General features: G+C 44.7%; 1 protein-coding gene across 1 annotated transcript in view; it reads right to left on the bottom strand.

Annotated features, from left to right (window-relative positions):
* The window catches only part of LOC118788006 (FERM domain-containing protein 5), a 95,227-nt gene that overhangs the window by 18,569 nt on the left and 49,566 nt on the right, over positions 1–27,092 (bottom strand). Inside the window, exon 2 of the mRNA XM_036543822.1 lies at positions 1,917–2,021. Coding sequence (XP_036399715.1) covers positions 1,917–2,021 — 105 coding nt within the window. The remainder of the gene's footprint in view (positions 1–1,916; positions 2,022–27,092) is intronic.

The following is a 27,092-nucleotide window of genomic DNA, read 5'->3' as shown; positions in this document are numbered from 1 at the left end:
ATACTCCAGAAGGGATTAGATCCCACACACTCCTGTTCATCCTTAAGCTTTACTCCCACTGTGGGCGTCAGGTTCAGAGGTCTTGTTACTGGAACAATCCAAAATCCACATGCATACGTATCATATACACAAACACAGACACAAACACAGACACACAATCTATTTTTAATTTATTTCCTCATATCCTCTTAATAAAGTTTCTATCTATCTATCTATCCATTTATCCATCCATCCATCCACACACATGGGCAAAAGAGCTAAATGCTGGTCACATTCTGCCTGGCAGTCCACTGCAGTGTTCTGGCCGATTATGAGCGGCTGAAGGGCATTAGCGCTCTGCTTTAACTGCACGGCCCTCGCGCTTATGTATGCCACATCCACGGGACAGAGTCCCCAGGGGAGGCTCTGAAATAGAGATGAGAGGCACCGTTTCAGAAAGCCGCCCTCAGAAAAGGGCCGTTTACTGTCAGGATGAGCGGACGGGACCGAGCCGGCTCTGCGGGGAGGCCGCTCCGCGTTGTCATCTGCCCGCGCATCTGGCAGTGCGTCTCACGGTTTCCCGGGTTACGGTGTCCCCTGCCGCTTTACGTAGCACTCTGCTTTTTTTGGATGACCCGCTGACTGTTTCCCTGATTACCCTCAGCAGACATTATTGGGGGTCCAGTGCTGCGCCCTGTTCAGCTACTGCACTGCCTTTCAGTTCAGCTCAATAGTGAGTGTGCTGGGGGGGCAAGGGGATTCCCACCTTTGTTCAGGGGTAGAACTCACATCCACGGCTAAAACCCTGCTGCGAATGATTGCATCTTCATTGCATCACCCCCCAGCGCCCACTCAAAGCACATTAGACGCCACATTTAAGCAGAGGATTCACAGGCCTCCTCTTAATGTGGCAGAGGAAAGTACCAATAAATCCACAATAATGAGCAGACCTGCTTATCCACCTTAAACAGGCGATAACCTGTACCGGGCGAGGAGAGCAGAAACAGACATAAATCTGAACTAGTATTATCAGAGCTTTAAACAAAGCCTTGAGAGAAGAGCTTTTCATCTCTGCTCAGTTACCCCGACCTGGCCGTGCCCATCTGCTCCAACACCCTCTCTGTTTAGCTCTTTCTGCCATCTCCCTCTCTCCCCATCTCCTCCTCTCCAATCTGCACCTTCATCTTCTGATGTCTGCAACCTCTTCCTGATGCCCAGGTGTGAACCCTGACTCAGACTCCATGCCTAAGATTACCTTTACTGTTTCCAAACATAACACCCATCTCTAGCATTACATTTGCAAAATATGTAAATTCCCTACACATTTTCTCCTTGCCTGGGGGTTTCTTTCTCATATGACGATGTATTTAATATATACAGAGAAAGTCCTTTTAGGAAGGGTGGTGATTTGTGATTTGTCCTTCCCCGACTCATTTTAAGATGGTTTAGTCCATCCGTTCCATTTCCACAGAGGGATGTCTCCTCACAGCAGAGGCAGCGGCGACATCAACATAAAAACAGCGCGGGGCAGCAGAGGAGGAAAATGCAGCATCAGCGCAATCTGCCGTCGTTGTGGGGACTAAAATACACCAGAAGAACGCACGTGAATTCCTCATGAATCAAGTACCACTGCCAGCCCGGGCCCAGCTCAACAAAAATTATAACCTCCGTCTGTTGTGCCAGATGAAATGCGTTTTTTTTTGGTCTCCTTGAGTAATGAAAGGGGACCTAAGCTGAATGCTGGCACAGACACCGCCACCAAGAACAAGCCATTCAACACAGTAAGGCTTGTCATTCTGCCTATAGGCTCAACTGTGTCAGGCCTGCTCCTGAACACTCAAAGGGTCTCTGCTTCCTCTATGCACCCTCCTAACTATTCTATGCATTTATAAAAAAATGATTCCTAGGGTTAACATGATCACGGCCCACCAACTTACCCTCTGTTTGTCTGGGTCCACATATCTGATCCCAAAGTAGTCCTTCTCCAGCAGGTTGAGGTGATGGCAGATGAGGTCAAACAGATACTGTCCCTTCGCATCCCGCTGCAAGACAAAAGACAAAGGCCAAGGCCATTACACCTCTAGTCGTGTGCGCCATTCCCATCTGCGGGACATTGTGGGACACTGTGTGGGACACTGTGTGGGAGGGGACATCATCCTGTGAAAATCCTAGGGTGACGGAAACAAGAGAACCGACTGCACGGGACTCGCTCTAGCCAAACTTCACATCAGAGCTGAAGAGAAGCGGATTTCAGCAACCGACGCCAGAAGTGCGGTTAATATTTCACAAACCCTCAGGAGATATCTGGGCTTTATAAAATATTTATGCACTGCTACAGCCATCTGTAATGTCTCTGAAAAACTCTCGACAGCATAAAATACGCAGAAAAGTGGACTGAGGTGAGTGGGTGTTGGGGGGGCTGGGAAAAATACCAGAATTGGTCTCAAAATAACCGTAGCCTGAGGTGTGGTGCCTTTAGCAATTGGGCGCCATTTGTTCCGCTCCAGACAACTCTGAGGAATACATATCAATTCACCAGAGGAAGATCCATCAATCCATCTGAGAAATGCATATCAATCCATTTGAGGAACATATATCAGTTCAGATGAGGAATACACATTCATCCATTTGAGGAATATACATTCATCCATCTGAGGAACACACATCAATCCACATGAAGAATACACATTCATCCATCTAAGGAATGCACATCTATCCACCTGAGGAATGCACATTGATCCAGAGAGTGCCACTAGCACCTTGCTTTCACAGGGAGCCCTAAAAATGGTCTGAAGCGACTTCTTTGTTATACTGAAGGATGACACACATGTGTAAAGACCCAGGAACAGTTGAGTAAGGAAGAAAACAGCAGAGTCAACTCAGTTGTCAACACCGTTAGCAACAGCAGCTCACCCCACGGCCACCATCATTACCTAAGCCACAGCCGTAGACATGAGTTAGATTGCAGGAGACTAGCACGCCAAAACATATGACCTGCTCCAGACATCGTGAAAGGAACCACTAATGACATGGGATGATAATGTGCTCATTACGAACGAGAGTGAACAAGGGTGACCGAGAGTGGTCAGGAGTGATCAAGCGTTGACTGACAATGACCGTCAATGGCAGACCAAGCTGGTGGTGCAGCTCCTCAATGGAGTACAGGAACACAGAGCAACCAGTGGGACTAGAGCCTGTCACCTGCAACTGCTTTCAGAGAATGCCACTGTTACCATATACAAAAAGGGCTATCATTCCTTTGAATAAACAATCCCTTCTCTCGGTCTTCAACAAATACACATGAACACACACATAACAGCTATTCTCTGTCTACATTTTTTCTAAACACAGCCCTAAATTCATACATATCTCACAGAGGCGACATTCAGAAGGTTAATGAAGACTCCACAGCTTGCTGTGCGCGGTAATTCAATTTCTCTCTTTCGCACTGACACCGACTCAAACACCCATCGGGAGGCGATCGGTGGAGAGGAAGTCAGAGCCGACGCCGGGATCTATGCAGAGCAATTCTGCAGACAACAGGCCGAGGCAGTGCTCGTTAGCCGGCTGGTCAAAGCAACCCTTGCGGCCCACAATGCACCGCTGCAGAGTGGGTCCAAATTGCCTCTGCCTTACAGAGCACATAATGCTAATTAAAAAGGGGATTTAGTGGCTTTTAGAGATCAAAGAGAAGGGAGAGCGGAAGAGCAGAGAGGGGAGGGTGGAGAGGAGCCAGTGCCCACCTGCTAAAGCCTGCACTGACACGCGGCTGTAAACCTCTCCAAATCTAAGCCCTGATTTGAATTTGAAACACTGCGCACAATTATTCCCCTTTTGCATTTTTTTCCTCCTAATTTTCACATTATATTTGAAATGGAGGGAAGAGCTATTCAAATTTAAATACCTAAAAGCAAGCATCTTGACTTTACAGCGGTGCCTCTGCGGTTTTTCAAGCTGACAGCATTTGTGGAATGGTCTCAAAGGGACACGATCGCTGCCACCCCCCTGTGGTGCGCGCGCAGTTACAAATGTCACCAAAGAACCGCTGAATGCAGTTACAGAGTTCACAGTCATTGGCACACTGCATACAGTATTTACATTTATTATGCAGTGGGCTGAAGTTGACTGACTCACACACGTAAAGATTTTAGCTCACCCACTCTAAGTCCTAACTCTGTTTTATTCACTCTCACTTATGCTAATTAATGGCTAGGTAATAATAATAACTAGGAAAAATTAGAGCATTGCCCCTATGACAGATTGATTTCCTGAACATTGCCCCTATGACAGATTGATTTCCTGTCCAGGGTAGCATATTTGCATGCCTTTGCAGTTAATGTTGTATAAGGAAGCCGTCTTAAAGGCAGAGGCAAAGCCGTCAATCAAATCAGTATCGTTAAAGAGACAAAAATCAGTTTGTTACAACACCGAGTCCAATTTCAAAGCCCACAGGGAGTGCATATTACCAGACTGTTGACAAACGCCAAAGGACCCAAACTGGCTTCCATGCCTGAAATCTGTGACATGACTAAGTGATTGCATCTTCCACTTTTCCCAATAAATCTGCTCGAGACAGAGAGCCAGACAGTCATAAATCACCCGGAGATAAAGTGCAGGGATTAATGGAGGTGTCCTCCAACGCCGGCCCTCGCTCCTCTGTTGTCAGGGACAGCTGACGCTCGCGTGTCACGCCCCGGGAATCGCACGGAAGGCCGTGTTTAATTAAGTTCAGACGACGGGGTCAATCAACAGACACGCTCCGCCGTGGAGGGAAATGATCCCGTTGGTGCAAACAGGAAATGGCAGCTCAAAAGTCTGCGTGGGTCACATGGGCTGGTCGGTTTTTTCAAGCTGGTACTCACTACACAACAGCCTGCGTGGGAAAACAACTCACTTCGGTGTAGAGCGCATCTTCCAAGCCACTGTACTATAGATACCTTGTATATTAATTTCAGCCCAACTCATCTCAATTAATCAGATTTTGACAGGGCTGTTAACTGAATGCTCATCTGCATTTGAAAACACCGGACACGGATCTTCTGTTTCAGTTACTGTTTGTTACAGCACAAATGAACATGTTTTGGTGAGTTCTTTCCTTTTGAACTCTTAAATTAGTAATACAGACAGGAACATACCTTTCTTGATTAAAGTTAATTAATTAGTTGTTTACCCAGTAAACAACTAAATAACAATTAATTAAGCAAGAACTAATTAGGCTAAATTTTACACAACTGCCTTCACTTTGTTCAAATGCCAGATATGAATAAAACTTCAACACACAACTATACTTATCTGTCTATTAGCTCAAGCATAACCCCAGCAAGACATTTCCTTCATGAACAATTTAGAGCACATTTAACATAAATGTCAAGTAAAGATCAGCTTTCAATTAATGGCTCCAACAAACATAATTAATTGAGAGAGCTCATTTGGAAGAGAATGCTAAAATACGTAGTTCCCCAAGGAACTGGTTTGGGAAGCAATGGTATAGAATATGTGGACATGTAGCGAGTCATCTAGCTCTCAGCACATACTGAGATACTACAAAATCCTGGAATGAGATTTTTACATTAACTAGGAATAGGAATGCAAAATTCCATACCATATTAACCATGTAAATTTAACATGGAATGGATTCACATCTGTTCAAACCATGACTGTGGTGTGTGTCTGTGTGTGTGTTGTAGTGGTGGTGGCAGTGGTGGTGGAGGGGAGCTAGGTGTAATGATTTCAGATCAGACACACGAGGAGTGATGGGAATGCGATTGCTGTTCCAGGACAACTCAAACTCTATTTTCTTTAGGAGCATAAGCACAGGTGCACAAAGGCCCGCACATGGACACTCGGGACCCATCTGCATCCCTCACTCTGCTCACCGCTGGAGCTGCCTTTGGGCGACAGGTGAAATCTATTCAGTGTCCTTGCAGCAGCCTCCCGAGAACATCAATCCACATCACAGAACAAGCGTCTGCCAACCACAGAGAGCACTCTGGTCTGGTCTGGGCCACAGTGCTTAACTCAAAGTGGCCTCCGGGCCTAATGATGGGCTGAGTAAACACTGGAGCAAAGGGGTATGCTGTGGACATGCAAACAAGCAAGCTATTCATTTAAAGACTTAACACCACTAGTGCCTTAGACACACTGATTCCTGTCCAGTTCTAGAGGGGAGCTAGGGTGAGCTGGGGCCATGTAAACTTTCACCAGGACCCACCAAGTCAACCAATGCCAAAAATCTTTGACTGACCATGCTTCTTAATTCAGCCCTGTTAACATGCCAGCTGGCTTCTCCCAATTAAGAGTGCTGGCTGTGCAAAAATAAAAACATTTTTAAACCTCCACCATCTTAGCTCAGTTTACAATGTATACTCCCATCTAGGCATGAAGTCGAACATTGGATGGCACATCTAGCACACAACGCCACATGCAACATTCTGTAGGTGCACAGAATAGGCACAGGTGAGCAAACCTCATAGAATTGTTGAAAATTCAACTAAACGCCGAAAGAAAACCTGCAGGATTTCCAAGGTGCCGGTGACAAGCAAAGAAAGCCGTTGGTTACCATGCTGGTTACCATGTCGATGTCCAGACATGTGGAGGAGCATGAAATGTGGTGGTATCCCCGAGCTCCACACAGACATACCCACCTTCAGTGTGTGTCCTGTTGACAGTCATGTGACAACCAAGACTCCTGCGACTCAACAAACTGGCCATTACAGAAGGCCCAGTCACTTCCGACACTCTCCCTGGCTGCATTACGCAGGTCTCTCACAACAAACAAACACTTTATTAAGGCCCATGAGGAGCTGTTCTAGGCCTCTGACCCTTTCCAGAGGGAGAGTCAGAATAGAAGGCCGGCTTTGCTACCAAGCATGCTTTTTCACGGCCCGTGACAATCCAATCTGACATGTTTGCTTATTGGTCCCTTGTAAAAACGGCAGTGCAATGAACTACTGCTCTGTGCATGAATGTGTGGCAGACACCTTTATCTAAGACAACTAAAAAAATTACATACAGTTGGATAATTGCGGCTAGGCACTGTTCAAAGGCATAACAGCAGACCTTCACATGTGAAAGAATCAGCAACCCTTCAGTTATCAGATCCCCCAACCACTCAAACACAAACACTGTTGATGCACATATACACATGCATACACGTGTATGCACACAAACATACATAAACACAGACACACAGACATGCGAATACATACTCACTTATTCAGTTTACTGACATTTTACAAACCATCTTACAGGCACACACATATTTGCAAAGTGACACATACACAGACTTACACAGATACATACATACCAGTCTACACACTAACACATACAATACGCACACATGTCGTGCGTGTGCGCACACACACACACACACACACACACACACACACACACACACACACACACACACACACTCTGTATCTGCTGAGCGAGTAAGGACAGGGATAAGACTATAAATAACCCCAGTTCCCTGGCTCAGAGAAAAATATAACACACCAATCATCTTCTTCTCGCTTTTCCCATGGCAACCTCAATGCCTACACCAAGGCCTATGCCATCTCCTCATAGCCTCCCATGTCAAACTCCCAATCCCCTCTCCACTCCTAAAGTGTAAAATGAACAATAACAGCGGTTATTAACATGACACTAATTAATCATCAAGAGTCGGTTGCTAATTGTTATTCATGACCAACGTGAAGGGCATGTATGCAATACAATGTAATGCAAGCCTCAGCCATTTATCTTCCATTTTGTTGCTAAACGATTGGGTCTGTAAAGCTAAAATGGTTTGCACTTCTGTTATATGAGTGAGTTTTTTTCCTTCATAGCAATAGACCTGACGATAACAGGTAAAGAGACCAAAATCATTCTCCCTTTTTAGGGCAAGAGCTTGGTGACAGATCTGAACACTGACTTAAATCCCAAACCAAAACTGACTGACTTAAGTGTGTGCCACAAGGTTAGTTAAATACACACACCATCATTCATTACATTACTGGCATTTATCAGATGCAGAGTGACTTATAAGTTACATTTTTTTTACCCATCTGTACAGCTAGATATTTACTAAGGCAATTCTGGGTTAAGTAACTTTCCCAAGGGTACAACAGCAGTGCCCCAGCTAGGTGTCAAACCAGCAACCTTTTGGTTACGAGTCCTGCTCCTTATAGTGTAGCATAGTGGCAGTGTAGTAAACACAATGAATGCTGATGGACAGACAGGCCTCTTCAGTCCTCAGGCAGGTGAGGGCTGATACCACATTCAACATTATTACATTATCACATTCAAACATTATTACTTCAATGCCAAAATGAAGTTGAGGAAAAAAATCATGGGCCGTGCCACTGAAGAGTTTAACAAGCTTTGAGAATAAAAAATGTAACACAGGGTCTTTAAATCACTCAGTATTGCAGTTAATTCCAAGAGTAGATGGTGCTGATTAAATGGCTGGTCTCCCCTTGCATTTTCAATAGGTGTACAAAACTTGTATAAACCCCCACACAATGCTTCTCGGGAGGGAAAAACAGCAGAGGCGGGGGGCTGAAAATTCAATTGGAGGTACACGCTGTCCTCTGAAACCATTACAGCATGTGCTCCACACCTCAACGCAAACAGTTCGTGCCAGAAGTGATGCCGCCGGTATGGGACTGGCGATGGATAAATCGTGCCGGCAGTTTTCAGCGCGTTTTAGTATTCAGCGGTCCTCCCCAAGCCCTCGCCTCCCCACACACAGCTCCGCATTGTTCCACACAAATAATCTCTGATTCCAGGATCTGTCGGGGAATATAAAGCTTAATGAACGCAGCTGACAACTTCCTAATTAAAAGTAATGGCGGCTCCTGTTCAAATGCAGACTACAGCTTCGCATTACATGCTTTCTTTGCAGATGCCCCTATCCAGAATGACTCGTATTTTACAGGTTATCCATTATTTATAACGTTGGATATTTACTGAAGCAAATCTTGTAAAGCATCTTCCTCAAGGGTATAACAGAAGTGCCGCACCTGGGAGTTAAACCCTGCAAACCTAACTCTTCAAACACACAGCGCCACCTATACAAATTAAGTTATTAATTATGTATTATTATTGTTGTTGTTATTATTGTTATAAACAATGAGAATGCAAATACTCTTTGTCCATATCCATCACTTACTCAATACTTTTGATTGTGACAGAATATTGGTGGATGTTCTTATCACAAAAAATTTGTCAAAAACTTTTCACCAGTGCTGTAAATATGTAAAAATAAGGTGAATTCAAGTAAACCTACTGTTTATTTCATTTTTACCCGTTTCCTGTATGATTCTTACCAGGTACTGTATAATCTTTCCTGGATACAACCGTCATTTAAAAAAAATCCTTTACTAAACAATGGGGACCCTCTGAGGACACTAATATGAAATTGAACTCAGCTGAATCCTTAGCGGGCACAGGGCTGCATTTCCTTGCATTTTTACCAGTGTTCCTTTAGAGGTAGCCAGCTATTACTTAAAACAATGGCACAGATCTGCTTAGTGGTTATGTTTTGTTGTAGTCTGTCCCTCTGATAAGTACAAATGGTGTGTGGCTTCTCTGGTCCTCACGACACCTCCTTGCACATTGACAGTGCTGTGTGTCCCAGGTCCTGCAAGGGGGAGGGATGCGAGGAGAGGTGGGGCTGACAGCCTGCTAGCGACTGCGGTGACTCAAGTTAATGGGATTAAAGAGAGCTGGCAGAGAGGAATATCTTAACAGGGGGGCAGAGCTGTTAGTCTTTAATGGAACCACGCGGATGCTCAATCATTGAAAAATAAGAACATTAGAGGTGCAATGACAAAAAACAACAATGACTGTGCACTGTAAATGCACCAGGTGCTGTGCTCTCTAAACTTCCCTGGTCGAGACCACATTATCAGCACAGAAATGAGGCCAAATGAGCCCACCCAAAGTTAGCCTTCAGTTTACCTCGGGGTTATGGCGCTTGATCTGGTCCGAAAACCACGATCATGTTTGGCGGTTCATGTTAACCGCAGCAGCCTGTGGATTGAGTCCCATGGCAAGAGCTCCAGCCCCGGCTCCAGCTCCACCCTGCAGCCGCCACCAGTCTCCAGACTACGCTTCAGATGAATAATTTAAACGGGCTCCATATCAGCCAGGAAAACAGGACATGAATAAATGATGGTGTCGTTTTACGGCGGAGGAAGAGAACGCTGTTAACATGGAAGGTGTGTAATGGAAGGTGCCCTCGGCCCTTTTGGTCATTTTCACATTTGCCAGTTAATGACTTTCTTCGCACGGAAAGAGGAGTTACTGCTCACTTCATCTATTGCGCAAATACCCACAACGATTACTACCACAGTTCTAACTTATTAAACATATAATGCACGGCCTGTGAAATCTATACTCCCTCTTCAACAGAGGCCATAAACTCCCAAGAGCAGAAGAAAATATAATGAAATGATTGATGGGTAGCAACAAAGAGGCGTCATATTTATCAGGCAGTTAAAAGCTTATTGATCCCTGATGCTGGTCTAAAGAGACCGTTTCGAAAGTATAGCCATGGGGCGTTTGAGGCAGTATGGTTATCTAGTCTCTTCTCTAGCTCACTGAACAGTGGGTAGGTTGTTATAATAGAAATAATTACTGGTTCATTATGTTTGTAATAGAAATAAATACTGGTTTATAATAGAAATAAACACTGGTTTATACCAGCATTCATAGAAAAACGTACTAGTTTAAAAGGACATTAACAGAAATAAATACTAGTTTATCAGGTAAATGGAAATAAATGCTGGCTTGTCAGATTTATAATATGAATTAGTATTGGTTTATACAGTTTATAACAGAAACAAATGCTGGTTTATAAGGTTAGCAGAAGAAATACATACAGGTTGTAAAGTTAGATATGAATGGCAAATACATGTAGGAGGCACGGGAGAATGTTCTGAAGGTTCTGGATCAGTGCCTTGGTCCTTGTGTGACTGAATAAAAGGTCAGAGAAACAAAGATATGATTGGACAGACCTCATCCAATCAGGCTGGCAACTCACTGCATCAGAAAGGCTTGATCAGCAGAGAGAAAACTGAACGATGTAAGGGTATGTACGTGTACTGTATGTGTGCATATGTGAATGTGTGCTTACATCTACAGACACCACAGACACACAGAATTAAATATTGAATGACTATTTAATAACCTACTATAAATTAACTACACAAGTTATAACAGAATGATAGGAAATCTGATTTAAGTGGTATGATTGGTGTTGGTGCCAGACGGGGTGGTTTTAGTATCTCAGAAACTGCTGATCTCCTGGGATTTTCACACATAACAGTCCATAAAGTGTATAGAGAATGGTGTGAAAAACAAAAAACATCCAGCAAGCGGCAGGTCTGTGGGCAAAAACGCCTTGTTAATGACAGAGGTCAGAGGAAAATGGCCAGACTGGTCCAAGCTGGCAGGAAGGTGACAGTAACCCAAATAACCACACGTTACAACAGTGCTATGCAGAAAAGCATTTCTGAACATACATGTCAAACATTGAGGTGGATGGGCTCCAGCAGCAGAAGACCCCTCCGGGTACCACTCCTGTCAGCTAAGAACAGGAAACTGAGGCTACAGTGGGCACAGGCTCACCAAAACTGGATGGTAGATGATTGGAAAAACATCGCCTGGTCTGACGAACCTCGATTTCTGCTGCGACATGCAGATGGTAGGGTCAGAATTTGGCGTAAACCACATGAATCCATGGATCCATCCTGCCTTGTGTCAACTGTTCAGGCAGGAGATGGTGGTGTAATGGTGTGGGGAACATTTTCTTGGCACACATTAGGCACCTTAATACCAATTGAGCACTGTTTAAATGTCACAGCCTACCTGAGTATTGTTGCTGACCATGTGCATCCCTTTACGACCACGGTCTACCCATCTTTTAATGGATACCTCCAGCAGGATAACACACCATGCAACAAAGCACATGTCATCTCAAACTGCTTCCAGGAACATCACAATGAGTTCAGTGTACTCCAATGTCCTACACAGTCACCAGATCTCAATCCAATAGAGCACCTTTGGGATGTGGTGGAACGGGACATTCGCAGCATGAATGTGCAGTCGACAAATCTGCAGCAACTGCATGATATTATCACATCAGCATGGAGCAGAATCCCTAAGGAATGTTTCCAGCACCTTCTTGAATCCATGTCACGAAGAATTCAGGCCAGTCTCGTGGGCACAGGGGGGTCATACCCAGCATTAGAGAGGTGTATCTAATAAAGTGGCACTGAGTGTATATATAAACACACACACACATATACACAATAATAAGAAATGAGTACAAGTTATACAACAACAACATTTGAAATGATTTGTGTGATGACAGATAGGTGTTAATATATGAATTATATAGAATCTCTGACAATGAATTTTGGCCCTGAGCCTTTGAAACACTGTCCTATTCAAAGTCTTCTTAATGTGTTTCAGAAATGTTCCATATCTGGCTCTATCCATCTGTATCTGTAGAATAAATCTAGAGTTGGCCAACTCTCATCTCTGTATTATAAGACAGGAATAAACCCCTACCTGTTATTTCAGCAGGCTTGAAACACACCACTGTCTCTGAATTCAATAGGTCTGGAATGAAACCCTATCTGTAAATTTAATACACTTGGAATGAACCCCTCTCTCTCCATTCAATGTGCAGAGGGCAGCAGATCTTGGTGTGGCTGGAATGTTCAATCCGTGCCGGGCCATTACCTCCATCACGGCTGAGGCAGCTCCCACTCAAGGTCAGTGACATTTTTGTGAGAGCCCGATTGAGGTAGTACTGAGGCCCAACCTATTGGCTGAGGCAGGACTGAGACCCAACCTATTGGCCGAGGCAGGACTGGGGCCCAACCTATTGGCCGAGGCAGGACTGGGGCCCAACCTATTGGCCGAGGCAGCTCTGTGGCCCAACCTATTGGCCGAGGCAGGACTGAGGCCCAACCTATTGACATAGGTATGAATTTAAAAAGAAAATTTGACAACTAGAGTAGACATATATATGACTGCATGTGATATATCATACACAGCCTCATGGCCACATGCGAATGGACATGCATATCCACATGAAGGCCCACACTCGCACTCAATCAACAATACTTGTTTATTCTTTATTTATGATTTTTTTAATCACATTTAGCATTTACTTCCTCACTGCTTAAATTACTAGTTAACGCACAGGGCTGTACAGGCATTATGATGCTAAAAATTCAAGGGGTCAGCATCATATCTGCTGCATGATGTATCATTCACACATGAGGAAGAGCAGCTGTATCTGTGGCCTTGTTATTGGCATGAAGACACTTCAGTAGTAAAACACTCCTTTTCTGTAGTGCAGCACGGTCCCGTAGCTCTGTGACACTACATTTCCCAAGAGCACAGAGGATTCCCAACAAACACGGTCACGGCCATGCAAAAACAGTGAGCCAGCCGAGCTCGCCAAACACTAACTGGGTCATCTACAAAAGGCCGGAACAGAACAGAGCATGGATTTGCCCCAGAAATGTGAAGCTAAGCTTCCCTAGTTTGATCATCCAAAGCAACAGCAGAGGTGCAACCACAGCATAAGTGTTGAGTGAAGAGCGCTTCTAGCTGCAAGTCCTCGAACCTGTACTCTTCTATCCTGATACATTACCTCCAAACTGAACTTTTTTCACCACTCTGCATTAAAAGCTTAGCATATACGCTTACTGGGGATGCACATATTCGCACAACATACAGCAAATCCATGATACATTATCCTTCAAGTACTTAAGGGAGAGAGATGATCTACTGAAATGCTAAAGGATTACACTAACCCAAGTGCAAATTCCACAGGATTGATGACCATGGATTTATATTTAGCTGCACTGCTATGCCTGCGTATTCTGATTTGTTAATGTAGCTTTATAAGCATATCATAGAGGAAATTGTGTGTGTTTAATGTAGCATGTGGCAAGTGTACAGCACTAAATGACTTCACCCCATGTGCTATGTAAATGCAAAATATTAAAATATACATTTTACATATACATCAAAATCCTGAAGCTCACAGGTTTTCTGTGGAAAAACCTGCCATATGCCAGTGTACAAAACCATGCCATGCTGGACGAACCACAATCTGGGTCAACGCTGTTATTTCTCAAAACATATTCTGCCAAGATCAGAACCTTTACCTCAGTGTTTCCAAACTGTGGAGCTGGAAGCATATTGTTTATGCTGGTTTTCATTCCAGATGAGCTCTCAATTAATTAGGTTTAATTTAGCCGTTTCTTAAACACAGCCCTTTGTTTATTATTTATCATTTGTGAAAGAAATGTGCTGTTAGGTATGTGTTTGTGCTCATACAAAGATAAAGTCAAATTTTGGTTCATAATGCTTTTGTAAATATCTGCCCTTTGAACAGATTCTGCAGAGCTGTCAATTAAGCCTAAGTATGCTAGCTGTTCATGTATTTGCTTTGGGCCTCATTTAATAATTAATAGTGTTTAATCGCTTCAACTGAATTTCAAATGAATAAAAATAAAAAATAAACACCTTACTTGTATCCCTCTGTTAGACCAAACATATCTCCAGAAACACGTATCTGTAACAACGAATTGACAGCGGATATTTAAGCAATGTCAAATCCAGATCAGTGTTCAATTAATAGCTCAATCCCACCTAATTAAACTGAGAGTTCAGATGGAATGAAAACCAGAACCAGTCCCCAGGACCCAGGCTGAGAATCAATTCTTTACTTTGCAATCATCATCCAGCCTGCATCCTACATCTAACTAGAGCTTGACATGAGACCCACCCTGTGAGTACCTTAAGCACAATCTCTGTCAGTGCCTACCAGACACTGCGTTCTGTATATTTGTCATGGAAAGAGCATCCCCCTCTGCAAAGGAAATACCAGTGGTGCAAGCACACCTCAGCCAGATTTGCCCTTGAAATAGACTTGCAGAGCGCGGGTTCTGCAACAGCCAGTCATCCTAAATCATTCATCCAGAGAAGATAGGGGCTCTCTGGAGGATCCATTAAGGTGATGACACAAAGAGAGAGCGATGTAGAGACAGAGAGCGAGAGACAGAGAGTGAGAGAGAGAGAAATACCGCTTCAGTGACCACAGCCTTGCCTTTGAAAAAGGCTGACACAGGCAAACATGGCATAGGCAGACCCTGTGGTCAGTTCAGGAACAGGCAAAGTTGAGACAGAGACACACTTCCTTCTGAGCTGAGAGAAATGCTGTCAAGTAAGAGCCTCATTCTTTACCAGGGGGAGGGGGAGCCCCATAGCCCAAAACACTGCCATAGCCTGACGGACAAAGCATGAGCTGTCTGCGTTTGAGAAGGATCATTCAAGTTTTTTAGTCTTTTCTTACTCTTTACCATTTACGTATATAATGTATAGATACATAAATAATATACGACATTATATACATACATACATAATGCATTTATATCATTACTCACATGTATGATATGTATACATATCATATGTATACTGAGTAAGAATGTTTATTTGCTTTAGCAACAAAAATGTATGCTTGTCATACCAAAAGCATATTGCGTTGAACTGTGAATAAGAGCGAGAGATAGAGAAAGAAGGAGCAAGAGAGAAACAGCATGAGTGTAGGACAGTACAGAACCACTCTCCATTTTAATGGCCGGATTTATAGGCTCCAGGGCCAGGAAGAGCAGGGGAATTCCCCTCTCCACCCACTCCAGTGAGGCGCTGTCCTGGGCTCACGTCAAGACACACGCCCCACACGAGCGCCACGGTCACCACAGCATCTGCTCCCCACGCGCTCAGGGGCCCGTGGCTCCGACTGCGACGGGACCGCAGAGAGAAACCCGGGTGCAGACGTTACCCCGGGTAACCTCGGACACCGGGGCACTCTCTCGTGGCGCACGGCAAATGCAGAGAGAGCCGGAATGAGGCGAGATGCAATGCTCCGAGGGCCTGCGAGGGGAGCTGTGCGAGGTGCTATTTGCGGCGCGCGGCCTAAAAATATAAAAGCTGCCGTGGTTAACTGTCACAGCCCTGGAGTTGCACCCTCACGTCAACAATCACAACATGCCATCGCATGCCATCCCAGGTTAGAGCAACCGTTTGTGGGCCAATCCACAGCTTGACACTTTTAATCGTAAGCTTTTATTTTTGGCACATGGGTGCTGCAAAGACTTTCCTCTATCTGAGCACAAAACAAAGCAATGGTTTCAGCTTAGCCCCGGGAGAGAAGTACATCTGCAAATGGGTTTCCTGCTAGGCTGCATGGTCTTCCCAGCATATACTAGTACTCTTACATACGCTTGTACGTCCTCATGTATGCATTCACATAGACCAGGCAGTTAGATCTGCCACCAGTGGAACACCTACGAGCCAATTAAGGTGTCTTGATTGTGTCTGCCCTTTCCTGCTCTTCCTCTAAACATAATCCTCCTCATATTTCCTCTAATCCAGATACAGGAAAAAAAGTACCTAGCCAGCACATTTCCCTGCAGAGAAACCTTTACATTGTTCACCTGTCCGTGTATCTCTGCCTGGGTCTGGGTTACCATGGTGCTCTCCAGTCCTGCCTGAAGGTGTCTGTGAGCGAGCGTTTCAGATGTCAGTCACGCGTCACGTTTGAAAGGGTGCACTTCATTCTGCATGACCTTTTTCATCTCCTCACCAGAGAGAGCAGTGGGAGGGGACTCTCTCTCTCTCACTCGCTGGCTCTCAATTCATTTTAGTCCAAGCAGCTTTACAGGGGAAACAATCACATTTTCAATAAAAATAGCGAGAGCTGATTAATGAAATAAAATCAAATAAAATATAACACAAAAATGCTGTGCACAAATTGAAAATTGACCAGTCGAAACAGAGAAATAGAAGGCCCTCTCCTGAGAGCAGGTTCTCTGTCTCCTCCTCACTGTCTGGCTGTCTGTGCATGATATATGGAGGTAATCCCAGTTCATTCTGAACAGAATGGGTACTGCTATGCTGCTTCATTCTTGCCTGATCTGGTCTGGTCTAGTCTAGCCCGGTCCTGTGTGGTCTGGTCTGATCTGGCCTGGCCTGGTCTGGTCCGGTCTCATCTGGTCTGCTGATTTTCCAAACACCCAGTTATCGAGCTATGCGCGTACAGCGCTAACAGTGTTGTGGGTCACTGGACTCTCACATTCGCTCGCTCAGCACCACGGCATTACACCTCTGCGAATTCCTCCTGCTCTTTGATCTACAGCAAAATGTTATAATTAAGGGAATGAAACTGGAGCAGGAAGTGAAGAAAAATAATTAATCTCTCTCACATTTTTTAATCTATGACCCTGTGTCACTCAAAGCTAATTCTCAGTGTCGGGGCTTTATTTATTTTAGTCACGATTGAGGAAATTATTGCAAATGATCTCAATGAAGTTAACTGAATTAATTAATCAAATGAGAGACACGTCCTGGTTGATCAGGCAGCATTAAACAGCAGTAGCCAATGAAAGACTGCTATCTTGTCTCTGTGAGCTGTCTAACGCCTACGGTGAATTAGTGCTTTCTCACCATAATATTCTAAATACAAATGCAAATGCACCAACTATCCACAAGAAATGTAAAAGAAGACAGGATTTGGGGTACTTCTTTTTCCCTCCCTTACGTTGACTCTCCCTGCATCTCTTCCTTCTCACTCTTCCTTGCTCACACATACAGACCGTTACTACAGAGTTACTACAGAACACCTCTGTTGGGGTCTGACCTGCTCCCCACGCTTTACAGCTCAGGATGTGTTACGGCTCTGAGACGTGCACACAGCTGCAGCACAGCATCTGCTGAGTGCAGTAAATGCAGCAGCCAGACACGTCTGCAGAACCACTGCAGATTTAAGGTGCAGAGAGAGAGAAAGTATTGTGCACAACGCTAGCAGAAAGCATGACTGGAATATCATTCAGCAGCCAGCGCTGTTCGTGACAGGCAACATTAACCACTTTTCTTTGTAATGCGTGTAGGCGCATGTGAGTGTGTGCGTGAGTGCTTGTGTGTGTGTGTGTGTGTGTGTGTGTGTGTGTGTGTGTGTGTGCACATATGGGTGTTTGAGCACTTGTATGTCCCTGTGTGTGAGTGTGAGTTTGCCTGCTTGCATGTGAAAGACAAGGAAAAAGGGAAGATTTTCTGAAGCAAGCATGTGGACAGGACATAGGCCTGCATTTGCCTGTTTCCATTATACATATGTGTGACAAGGAGAGAGAATTAAAAGCAGCACTGGGAGGCCTGCAGAGGTGTCAGACTCAGTGTTCAAATAGCCTGGGACAGTCAAAACCTTTTGATAATGTAAGAAGGAGGAGGGCTTCCATTTCTCCAACCACCATGAAGTACAAAACAGATCAAACGTCAAGTGTTCATCACCAGAGGCTTCAGCCCATCATGAGAGTCCACTGCAGGCACAGGCTGTGTGTAAGCCCTTCTCTCATTGGCTAAGGTGACCATTGTGAAATGAAAAGTCACTACTTATAACTAATGAAATATAAAATTCCAGTGCACTCTACTACCTGCTGACCAGTAGGGCATAGTTGTTTTGGTCACACATCACTGTAGTTTTCCTTGTGAATTTCATCTATCAGGATTTTACTGGTGTCTATTTTCTCTGGAAAAAATCTTGTGGAAGGGAAAATATGATATCAAAATTTCAAATCTGAAAAAAATCAGTGTTAAGCACTAGGTGTGCCAAAGCAGAATCCATCAGCAAGTCTGGTATATTAACTCAGTAAGAAAATTAAGCTGATTTGTTATCTTTTATCCAAAGGATTTCCAGAACTGTGACAAGCAGAGAGTCCATTTTTACCTTAAAACCATCTTTGAAATAAGATTATGTATTTTTAGACACACCTACTGCTGCCTTTTTCTGTTTTGCCACAATTTAATTTGACAGTATTAGACTTAACATTCAGCTTTTTTATTATTCTGATAAAGTATCCTGATAAAGATTTTTGAATATAACAGAGTGGTGAACATATATTTTTAAACAAAAATGGCTGCACAATCCCATCAGGCAGTGCCATGCTCTTGCTCTATGACGTACATCTCTCAGCCTCTGCACTGATGCTCGCACTGTCCTGCTCCTGCTAGACTCTGTCCTTGAGATTAAAACCCACAGCACTGCAGTTCTTTATTGAGGCAAGAAACAGGGGAATAGTTTCCTCTGCTGAATGCAAAATGCATATGCACTGAGCTGCACTTCAGCCTCCTCTGAGTGGACACACACACACACACACACGCACACACACACACACACGCACACACACACGCACACACTTGCATTCCTCTCGGCTTGAGAGGCAGAAAACCTGACAGGGTGTCTTGTGGATGTGCTGAGATCTCCAATGAGTGAGGCTGTCAGGTCACATCACGTCCACGCTTCCTGGGCGGCACGTAGTGGCAGCGTAGGTAACTCGGCAACGACAGAACAAGTCACCGTCAAGGTGGGTGGGTGCCAGCAGAAAGCCCATAAACAGTGGCACTGGTGGCCTGAGGGACTGTCACATGACCGCTCCACAGTCACACAGCAAAAACGCTGCGGTCCAGCTGAGCCCGGGACAGGATTTACAGACCGTTCAGCTGGGATGCAGAACTGTAAAGGAAATCAGGGCCCGGGAAAGCAGGCAGAGGCATGCCCTGCTCCTGCGTGCTCCTCTGACGAACGTCTGTCATCAAGCGTCACGGAGTGTGCGTGACGTGCTTGTTGTCACTCCCCTCTCCTGCAAAAAGCAGCCCGCGCCTGCGGCGGTTCGTAGCCTATTTCGGTTGAAGACGCTCCGCGTTACGACCACGTCCACTAACTCTGAGTGACAGGGGGAGAAGGTAGAGCATCGGAAAACGCAAACACGGAGAGGCCCAGAGATGTGTTATTCAGGGAGGTGGTAGAGTGCTTCAGATTTCTCCTTCACAGGCGCTGCGCCACATCTGAAGCTGCGCCGGTCGCGTTTCTTCTTCCTTTATTGTCTGAGCGCTTGTATTGCGGGAGCTCCGGCCTCGATCAAACTCAGGTAACCCCTTGTGGGAGAGCGCGCTCATATGGTTCAGGGCACCAGAGAAAGAAAGGATGACTCCCACTGTCTCTGAGGAAAGACAGAAGTGAAGCAACACCTTGATGCTTTTATTTTCTCTTCAAACAACCGCCACAATAGGCCTTTAAAAGGGAACTTCAAACACCCCGACTCCACACTCAAAACGCCAGTTTCTGTTGCACAGCCTTTTCACAGGAGCTTTCTTCTTCCGTCACCCTCTTCCCTGAGACGGAATTCACATCGGTTAAAGCCACCTAATACAACTTCACAGAGGGGTTCATGTCAGTTTTTTTATATGATTGTTATAATTAGAATATGATCTGACACCACACCCAGTTTTGGATGGGCACTATGCCATTGTACTGTGGTACTCTAATATACTGTGCTCTATAACACAACGCCACCCTGACTCTATACATTACTTTCTGTTTTGCTGAGTAGGGTAAGCTGTCGTAATTAGAAACATTACAGAAAATGCAAATTGTTTCACATCTAGTGCAGCACTTAGTTATTCATGAACAAAAGCGACACTTTTTACAACGGAAAGGTCATTCCCATTAGGAGCAACATGAGGACATTCAACCGTCATCGAAAGCTGCCAACAATGCAAAATCTGCAGAATGGGGCCTAATTGAATTAGGCCTGCAGTAGCATTTTCTAAATCAAGTGTCTCTTCACCACTGCTTCTGAAATTATTTTCAATATCATTTTATTAACTGTGTGAATGAAGCATAAGGTTGCACAGTTGTTTCCGAAGTTCCACTGCGGTCTGGCCTCTTCACAGAGACTCACTGCAATATTGATGTCCCCTGTGCAGCCCAGGTCACACAAACAGCAGCCTGGCCTACAGAACAGACAGGACAGTGGCAATGCTGGAACATGGGTATTTTGATCTGGGGCAAATAGGGCTGTGTGTGTGGGTTGTGACCAACCCTGCAGAGACCTCTCAGTCCTTGAAACAATGCTCCTTTGGTGGCAGTGAGCCAGCTTTCACACATCTCAGCCCCAGGGTCCCCTTATCCTGGTGCGGGACGGATTAAAGTCCAGCAGGTTCTGCTGGAAGCTGGCGTGACAGCCCAAACACCGCGGGGCCTGCCAAAATCAGGCCCGATGACATCCAAGTTCCAGTCCGGTCAAACTGAGCCCTTTCTGGAGGGAAACTTATCTCCTTAACCTGACTAGAGTCGGTGTAGGGGGCAGATAGTTCTTGCATGAAGGAAGGGGGTCAGCGATTGATGCTCTCAGCGAAAGTAATGAGGCCTTCAACCCCACATTGATTTAGCCTCAGACGCTTTAGTGTGAAGGAAGTGATGTGCATTTCAACACAGTGGCGCGGCATAGGTCTGCTTTTTCCTCAGCTCGTAGCAAGGCTAATCCTCATTCTGATTACCCCGACGTTCCCTACCTCCTACAAATAACACAGTCAAACACCCAACTGAATCAGTACCAACAAACACGTATGTCTTTTCTTGAAAGTTCGACCTTGAAAATTCAATTTCAAGCAGTGACGTACCAGATTCAGTCGATGAGACATAATTTCCTGGTCAATGGCTCCTTTAAATAGGAAGACATATCTAATATTCTCCTCATTCCCCTCCACTTGTTTTAAGGACCTAAGGACTCTGGCTTATTGAAGGAGATGTATGGTACTTATGCCATCTGTTACAAGCATGACAGTTTCTTCAAAAAAGCAGCCAAGCACATGCATCAAGACAAAACAGAAGAGGTTTGGCTGATGGGAACGTACAGAGGTAAAAACAATACCACCCCTCAGACATGCTGAGAGCGCAGACAGTTTTGTGAATGGCGGAGACAAAGCGACAGAGAAGGGAGTAAGGAGAACGGGGGGAAACTGAAAGCGCGGATGCTCACAGCTGGGGGTCCAATCACACCATCGGGGCAATCACAACCGTGCAAAACAGAAGGTGATATTAGAGGAAAGAAATCACCCGCGGTTTGTGTCTGCGCATACATTACGAGCAGAAGGCAGAGTCCCGGAGCACGAGGAGGCACAGCTTTCTCAGACGGCAGCTGAGACAGAGACGATGCACGCCGGAGCATCATCACTGAGAGGCACAGCAAGCAGCACAACGGCCTTTTGAAAGCTGACCTCTTGCAGAGAAGACAATGCATGCATCAGACGCAACTCAATGCGTCACTATCCCCTAAACTATGCACTATCCTAAAAGTCTGCAGGATACTCAGCTCAGGTGCAGAGCTGGGGGCTGTTCCCTGGGCTGTGTGATTGAGGGGATCTTGAGCTTAAGCGCACAGGGTACTTTCCAATACCACTGTCAATGTCATCCTTTTAAATGGGACACGCGCTTTTTTCAGCCTTAATGTTAAAAGCTCGATGAGTCAAACGCTGAAGGTGATTTGTCCCTTCCTCCAGCAATCTGATTCAGGAGGAAGTGCATCTCCCTCAGCACAGCCTCTTCAGTGGCGTCTGTGCACACCTACTTACCTCTCTGTTGACCCATGCACTTTGTACAGTTTTTATTAAATACAGTAAGAGAGAAGAAGTAAATATGTGTGACCAACAAGGTTTAAAGACAGGTCTGGGGGTGTAAACCACAAGGGGTAATTTACTGTGCATGTCTATCCTTTCACATTTTACACTTTCATAAACTCACCAGTGGACTGCAAAAAATCCAAATCTCACCAAGCATATTTGTCTCTTTTCAAGTCAAAATATCTCTTTACACTTAATATAAGACACAGTCACCAAACAAGCAAAATTTCCTTGAGCTACAAGGACTTGTTTTTAGACGCTGCATCTTGAATATCTTATTTGGTGAAACTGTCTTGAAAACATCTTACTTTGAGTGGTATATCAAATTAAGCAAGCCTTTTTGACAAGTCAGAAGGTTTTTAAACTGCATGACACAAAAACACTTCCTAATACCAGTTAAAAATGGATCAAAATTAGTTTTTTTCCACCTAATTTTAAGATCCCTTTCAAGAAATCTTAACAAGTGTATTTCCACTAGTTCCATTGGCAGATTTTTTCACTTATTACTAGCAAAAAACACCTTGTATTAATTATTTTATTTCTTATTTTTGAAGGGCTATTTTTTGCAGTGTGTGACCAAGAAAACAAGGTACGTAACTGCATACCTTAAGGCAGCAAAAACAACGATATACAATAGACAAACCTGAGCAAAAGTGTCAGTACGTCACACGGTGTTACAATAACCAGTGTAGCGTTGCAGAAAACAAAACATCGAGGACATAAAAGTACATACACCTCAGAAATCAAACCTGGTCATGCATTTGAACAATGCAACACACTGCCATAGGGAGGGAGGATAGGCCATGGGGTCTGTATGGTATGAACATGTATCTTTAATGGTACTGTCCATCTATCCTGGTACTGCAGCATGCCTTGGACAGGAAAGAATGTGCACAGTAATTAGCTCAGTGAGGACAGAGCCTGCACTACTCTTTGGGGCCCAAAATGAAAACCCATTCACTCTGAGCGCAGCCCTCGGTATAATGTGATGGCAATCTGGGGGATGATAAACTCACACGCACTCTTGAACATAAAATCAGCTCTCCACAGAAAGCCACCACAGTCGCCTCTGAATCCCCGCGACTATGGTTCATCCAAGAGCGGCAAACATGTTGCCACGGCAGCATGAGACAGACAGCGGCGTTAACCCTTGTAACCACGGAGCCCTGTCCAACACGAGATCTGCTGCTACCATTCAATCCACCAACGCTCTGAACAGTTTCTGCCAGTTTCTCCATCAGGGGAGGGAAACTGACATGCATTCGTGGCTAAGCACAGGGCTTCATTAATGCCTCCAGCTGCTCATGCTCGTGACAGAGGAGAAGCGAATAATATCACTGAGCGGAGAGTCTTGCGGGGGAGCTTGTGCAGCCTGCACCCTGAGACACGGAGTCATCGCCCAGTGTCACCACCCTGAATGAACTGCTATCCGCGCATCGCTACCAGAGCGCCGCAGATGCGCCAGAATTAGCCATTGTTCCCATGCAAATCCCCCCACACGGCGCTGCAGCGCTGAATGGCTTCGGCTCCGAGGCCATTCGCCACGCTGCCTTTGTGCTCGCGCTGAAATGAAGATCGCAGAGCCATGACTCAGACATCTGTACGAGTCCATTAATACGACAAAGACATGAGGAGAGAACAACCGTAATGAGGATCAGGTGGTGCAAAGCTGTCCACAAAAGGCACACAGGCGTACTGCTGTATCAATCCAGTGTGTACAACGCATGAAATCGGACCAGCCGAGCAGGTGGAGTAACTAACCCTTTCCTGCCCTCACAATTACAATTTTACAGTAGACTGATGATCTATCTTGGTATAGTACAGTCTCAGAAATGGGCCTGCTTTATTTGACTACAGACTTCATTGGTCTTTTATTTTTCATTAGCATGCAGCTGTAGCTTAATCTATTGCTTACTGCACTCCAGTTTGGTATGTCAGATAACCCTGATTCCATGACTGGTTTGAGACACTTTGAAAGCTTCCTTTCATTTGCACAAATATTCGGAGACACCAAAGAGAAGAGGCAACAAAAACAGCAAACAAAAAGCGGCTCAAAATGCTGACAGCAAGTGGGCAGAGTGGATGAAAATGAGCACATGATTACATACAGTACACAGCAAAAGCTGGCAGCAGCATGACACTATCTGGCAGAAGGTCAAAAAGGACACGTTTGCCGCTCCTGCTTGTTTGCGTTCGCGGAGGCTCAGCGACAGCAAGTGTTGTGAGGGTGAAGCAAAGCTGACAGGGGGGGAGGCGCAAGATGGTTCCTGGCCAAAACGACCCCCCGCCACACAGATAAACAACTCGCCACGCTGGCACTCCTTCAGAGCGCGAGGCAGCGGCTTTGTGACACAGCACCCTCCAAATGAGCAGCGCGAGTATGGCCTGGGGACTAACGTCACCAGCGGAAACGTGACAATTCCCAGAGTGCTCTGCTTTATGGACTGCAAGGGGAATATAAAAAAAAAAAAAAAAACAGCACGTCCCTCCATCTGAGAAATGCAATCACCGCTGGCTCTGACCTCTAATCATACAGACAGGCAATCAATGGAAAACATGTTCATTTCCCAAGGCCCGAATGCATGTAATGGCCGTGGGAGATATCAGGCCACTTTGACATGGGGTGCATATGATGGCAGCTGTTTGTTGCCTTCTCACCCTACTCTGCCCTGCTGACAAATGTACATGGGCAACAGTCTGGCCCAGGGACTATGCAGATCCACTGATCTTTATATTATCTGGACGGGCTGATGGTGGACACCAAGGACGAGAACGACCCACTTAAACGAGGCAGCACCTGATGCTTCCAAACAACCAGGAACATTTTCAATGGTACAAAATTGTGGAAAAACACAGTTTATATTAGATATGTTATTAACTTACACTGGGCATTGATATTTTACTCAATACCTTAATCAAAGGTACAAAAGCAGTATTCCATCCAGTATTTGAACCTGTAACCTTTCATTGGATCACTGTGAAATTCCTTTTGCAGTCGGTATCTATTTTTGGTTCTTTTTCATTTTCTCTGCCTCTGGTGTAAATTTAAGCCACTTTGGGGTTTGAAGGGCTGACCCCACAGCTCCCCCTGTAACCTCTGTCCAAATCCCTGACCTTTCCATCACTGTCTTTAAATAACATTGTATTGATTATTTAAATTCCTCATTAAGGTGTTCGCTAGTTCTCAATCCTCTGAGATAACGCTCTACATCTACATCGACTTAAACCTGACAGGCCGATTTAAACCTGACGGATTATTATGACAGGAACATATGAAACAGATGAATGGGTCCTGTTCTATAAAACATCACCTTCAGCTGTCCTCTAAGAAATGGTGAAATGATGATTACCTTACAACCATCACTTAACATGTACATCATTCTGGAGCCTGACATTAACTGCAGATGAACCCAAAGAAAAATGTTAAACTGGAGGTACCAACACACACACACACACACACACACACACACACACACACACACACACACACACACAGAGTGAAAGGCCCTTATGAGACAGATTTATAACTGCTTGATACATCACACCTAACACTTTCCCTGGAACTATACTAGGTGCCCTTTGAATATGGCACTTCACAGCTGACAGCCTGCCATCAGTATTGGCTCATTGTCCGTCCGACTGTGAGACCTGACAGAACATTCATGGTTAAATTCTTGCAGTGTGATGTTAAACATCCAATCCAGGAAGCTGCCAGTTGTGATGGTGCGGTGCCTCCACAATAATGGGATTTGTCAATCATGTAGGGCAAGGATGTCATATCAATGCTAATTTCTCACTGCCCCCATGGGAGGAAGGGGTGTGTGTGAGTCCGTGTGCATGTGCGTGTGAGTGTGCATGTGTGTGTGCTAGAGTGTGTGGTTGGGGGGTGTTGAATTGACCACGATATGAAGGAAGCCTTCAGGGTTAAATCTAAATGATCGTTACAAAGCTCTCACTACAACTCCGATTGACCTGTATATATTTCTCAAGAGATCTGTTTAGAATTGCACATCCATATTATACAACCTTTAATACTTTTCAGTCATGGTTGACTGAACTGAAATTACTCTGGGAGGTCTTGACATTCATACAGGTTCTAAGCATAGCTACACTTGTCATTACTCCAGTACAAATCCTACATCCAGTACGTGTCACCACGTATAATGTCAAAAGCAAATAGTGAGATTACAGCACAGCAGAGGCATACTAATGCATTGACTCAGTAATTGGTTCTCCCTAAAGAAATAAATTAATACTACATCAGATAATTTAATTCTATACACATTAGGTACATTCTACAATACATATGGAATATACGCAGATCACACAACACATCATGTTCAATATGAAGTACCTATTTTGCACAATATTTTGAATTTGTTGAAATATATGCTGCGCACTTTCACATATATGCATGCACAAGCATGGGAGTGCTCTCTTTGATGTGCCACCCGTTGACTGGAAAGATTAATGCAGAGTTGATATTTACAGTGCGGATTTCATCCATCACCCCAGAACAAAAAAGAAGGTTTAATTAAACTGCCTGGTGAGTAAAGAGGTTAATTGGCTTTTCAGTTAAAATGGTA

The sequence above is a fragment of the Megalops cyprinoides genome, chromosome 13 (genome assembly GCF_013368585.1).
Source record: "Megalops cyprinoides isolate fMegCyp1 chromosome 13, fMegCyp1.pri, whole genome shotgun sequence".
NCBI classification, from domain to species: Eukaryota; Metazoa; Chordata; class Actinopteri; order Elopiformes; family Megalopidae; genus Megalops; species Megalops cyprinoides.
The sequence above is the reverse complement of the archived record's forward strand: the minus strand, read 5'-3'. Positions and strand labels throughout refer to the sequence as shown.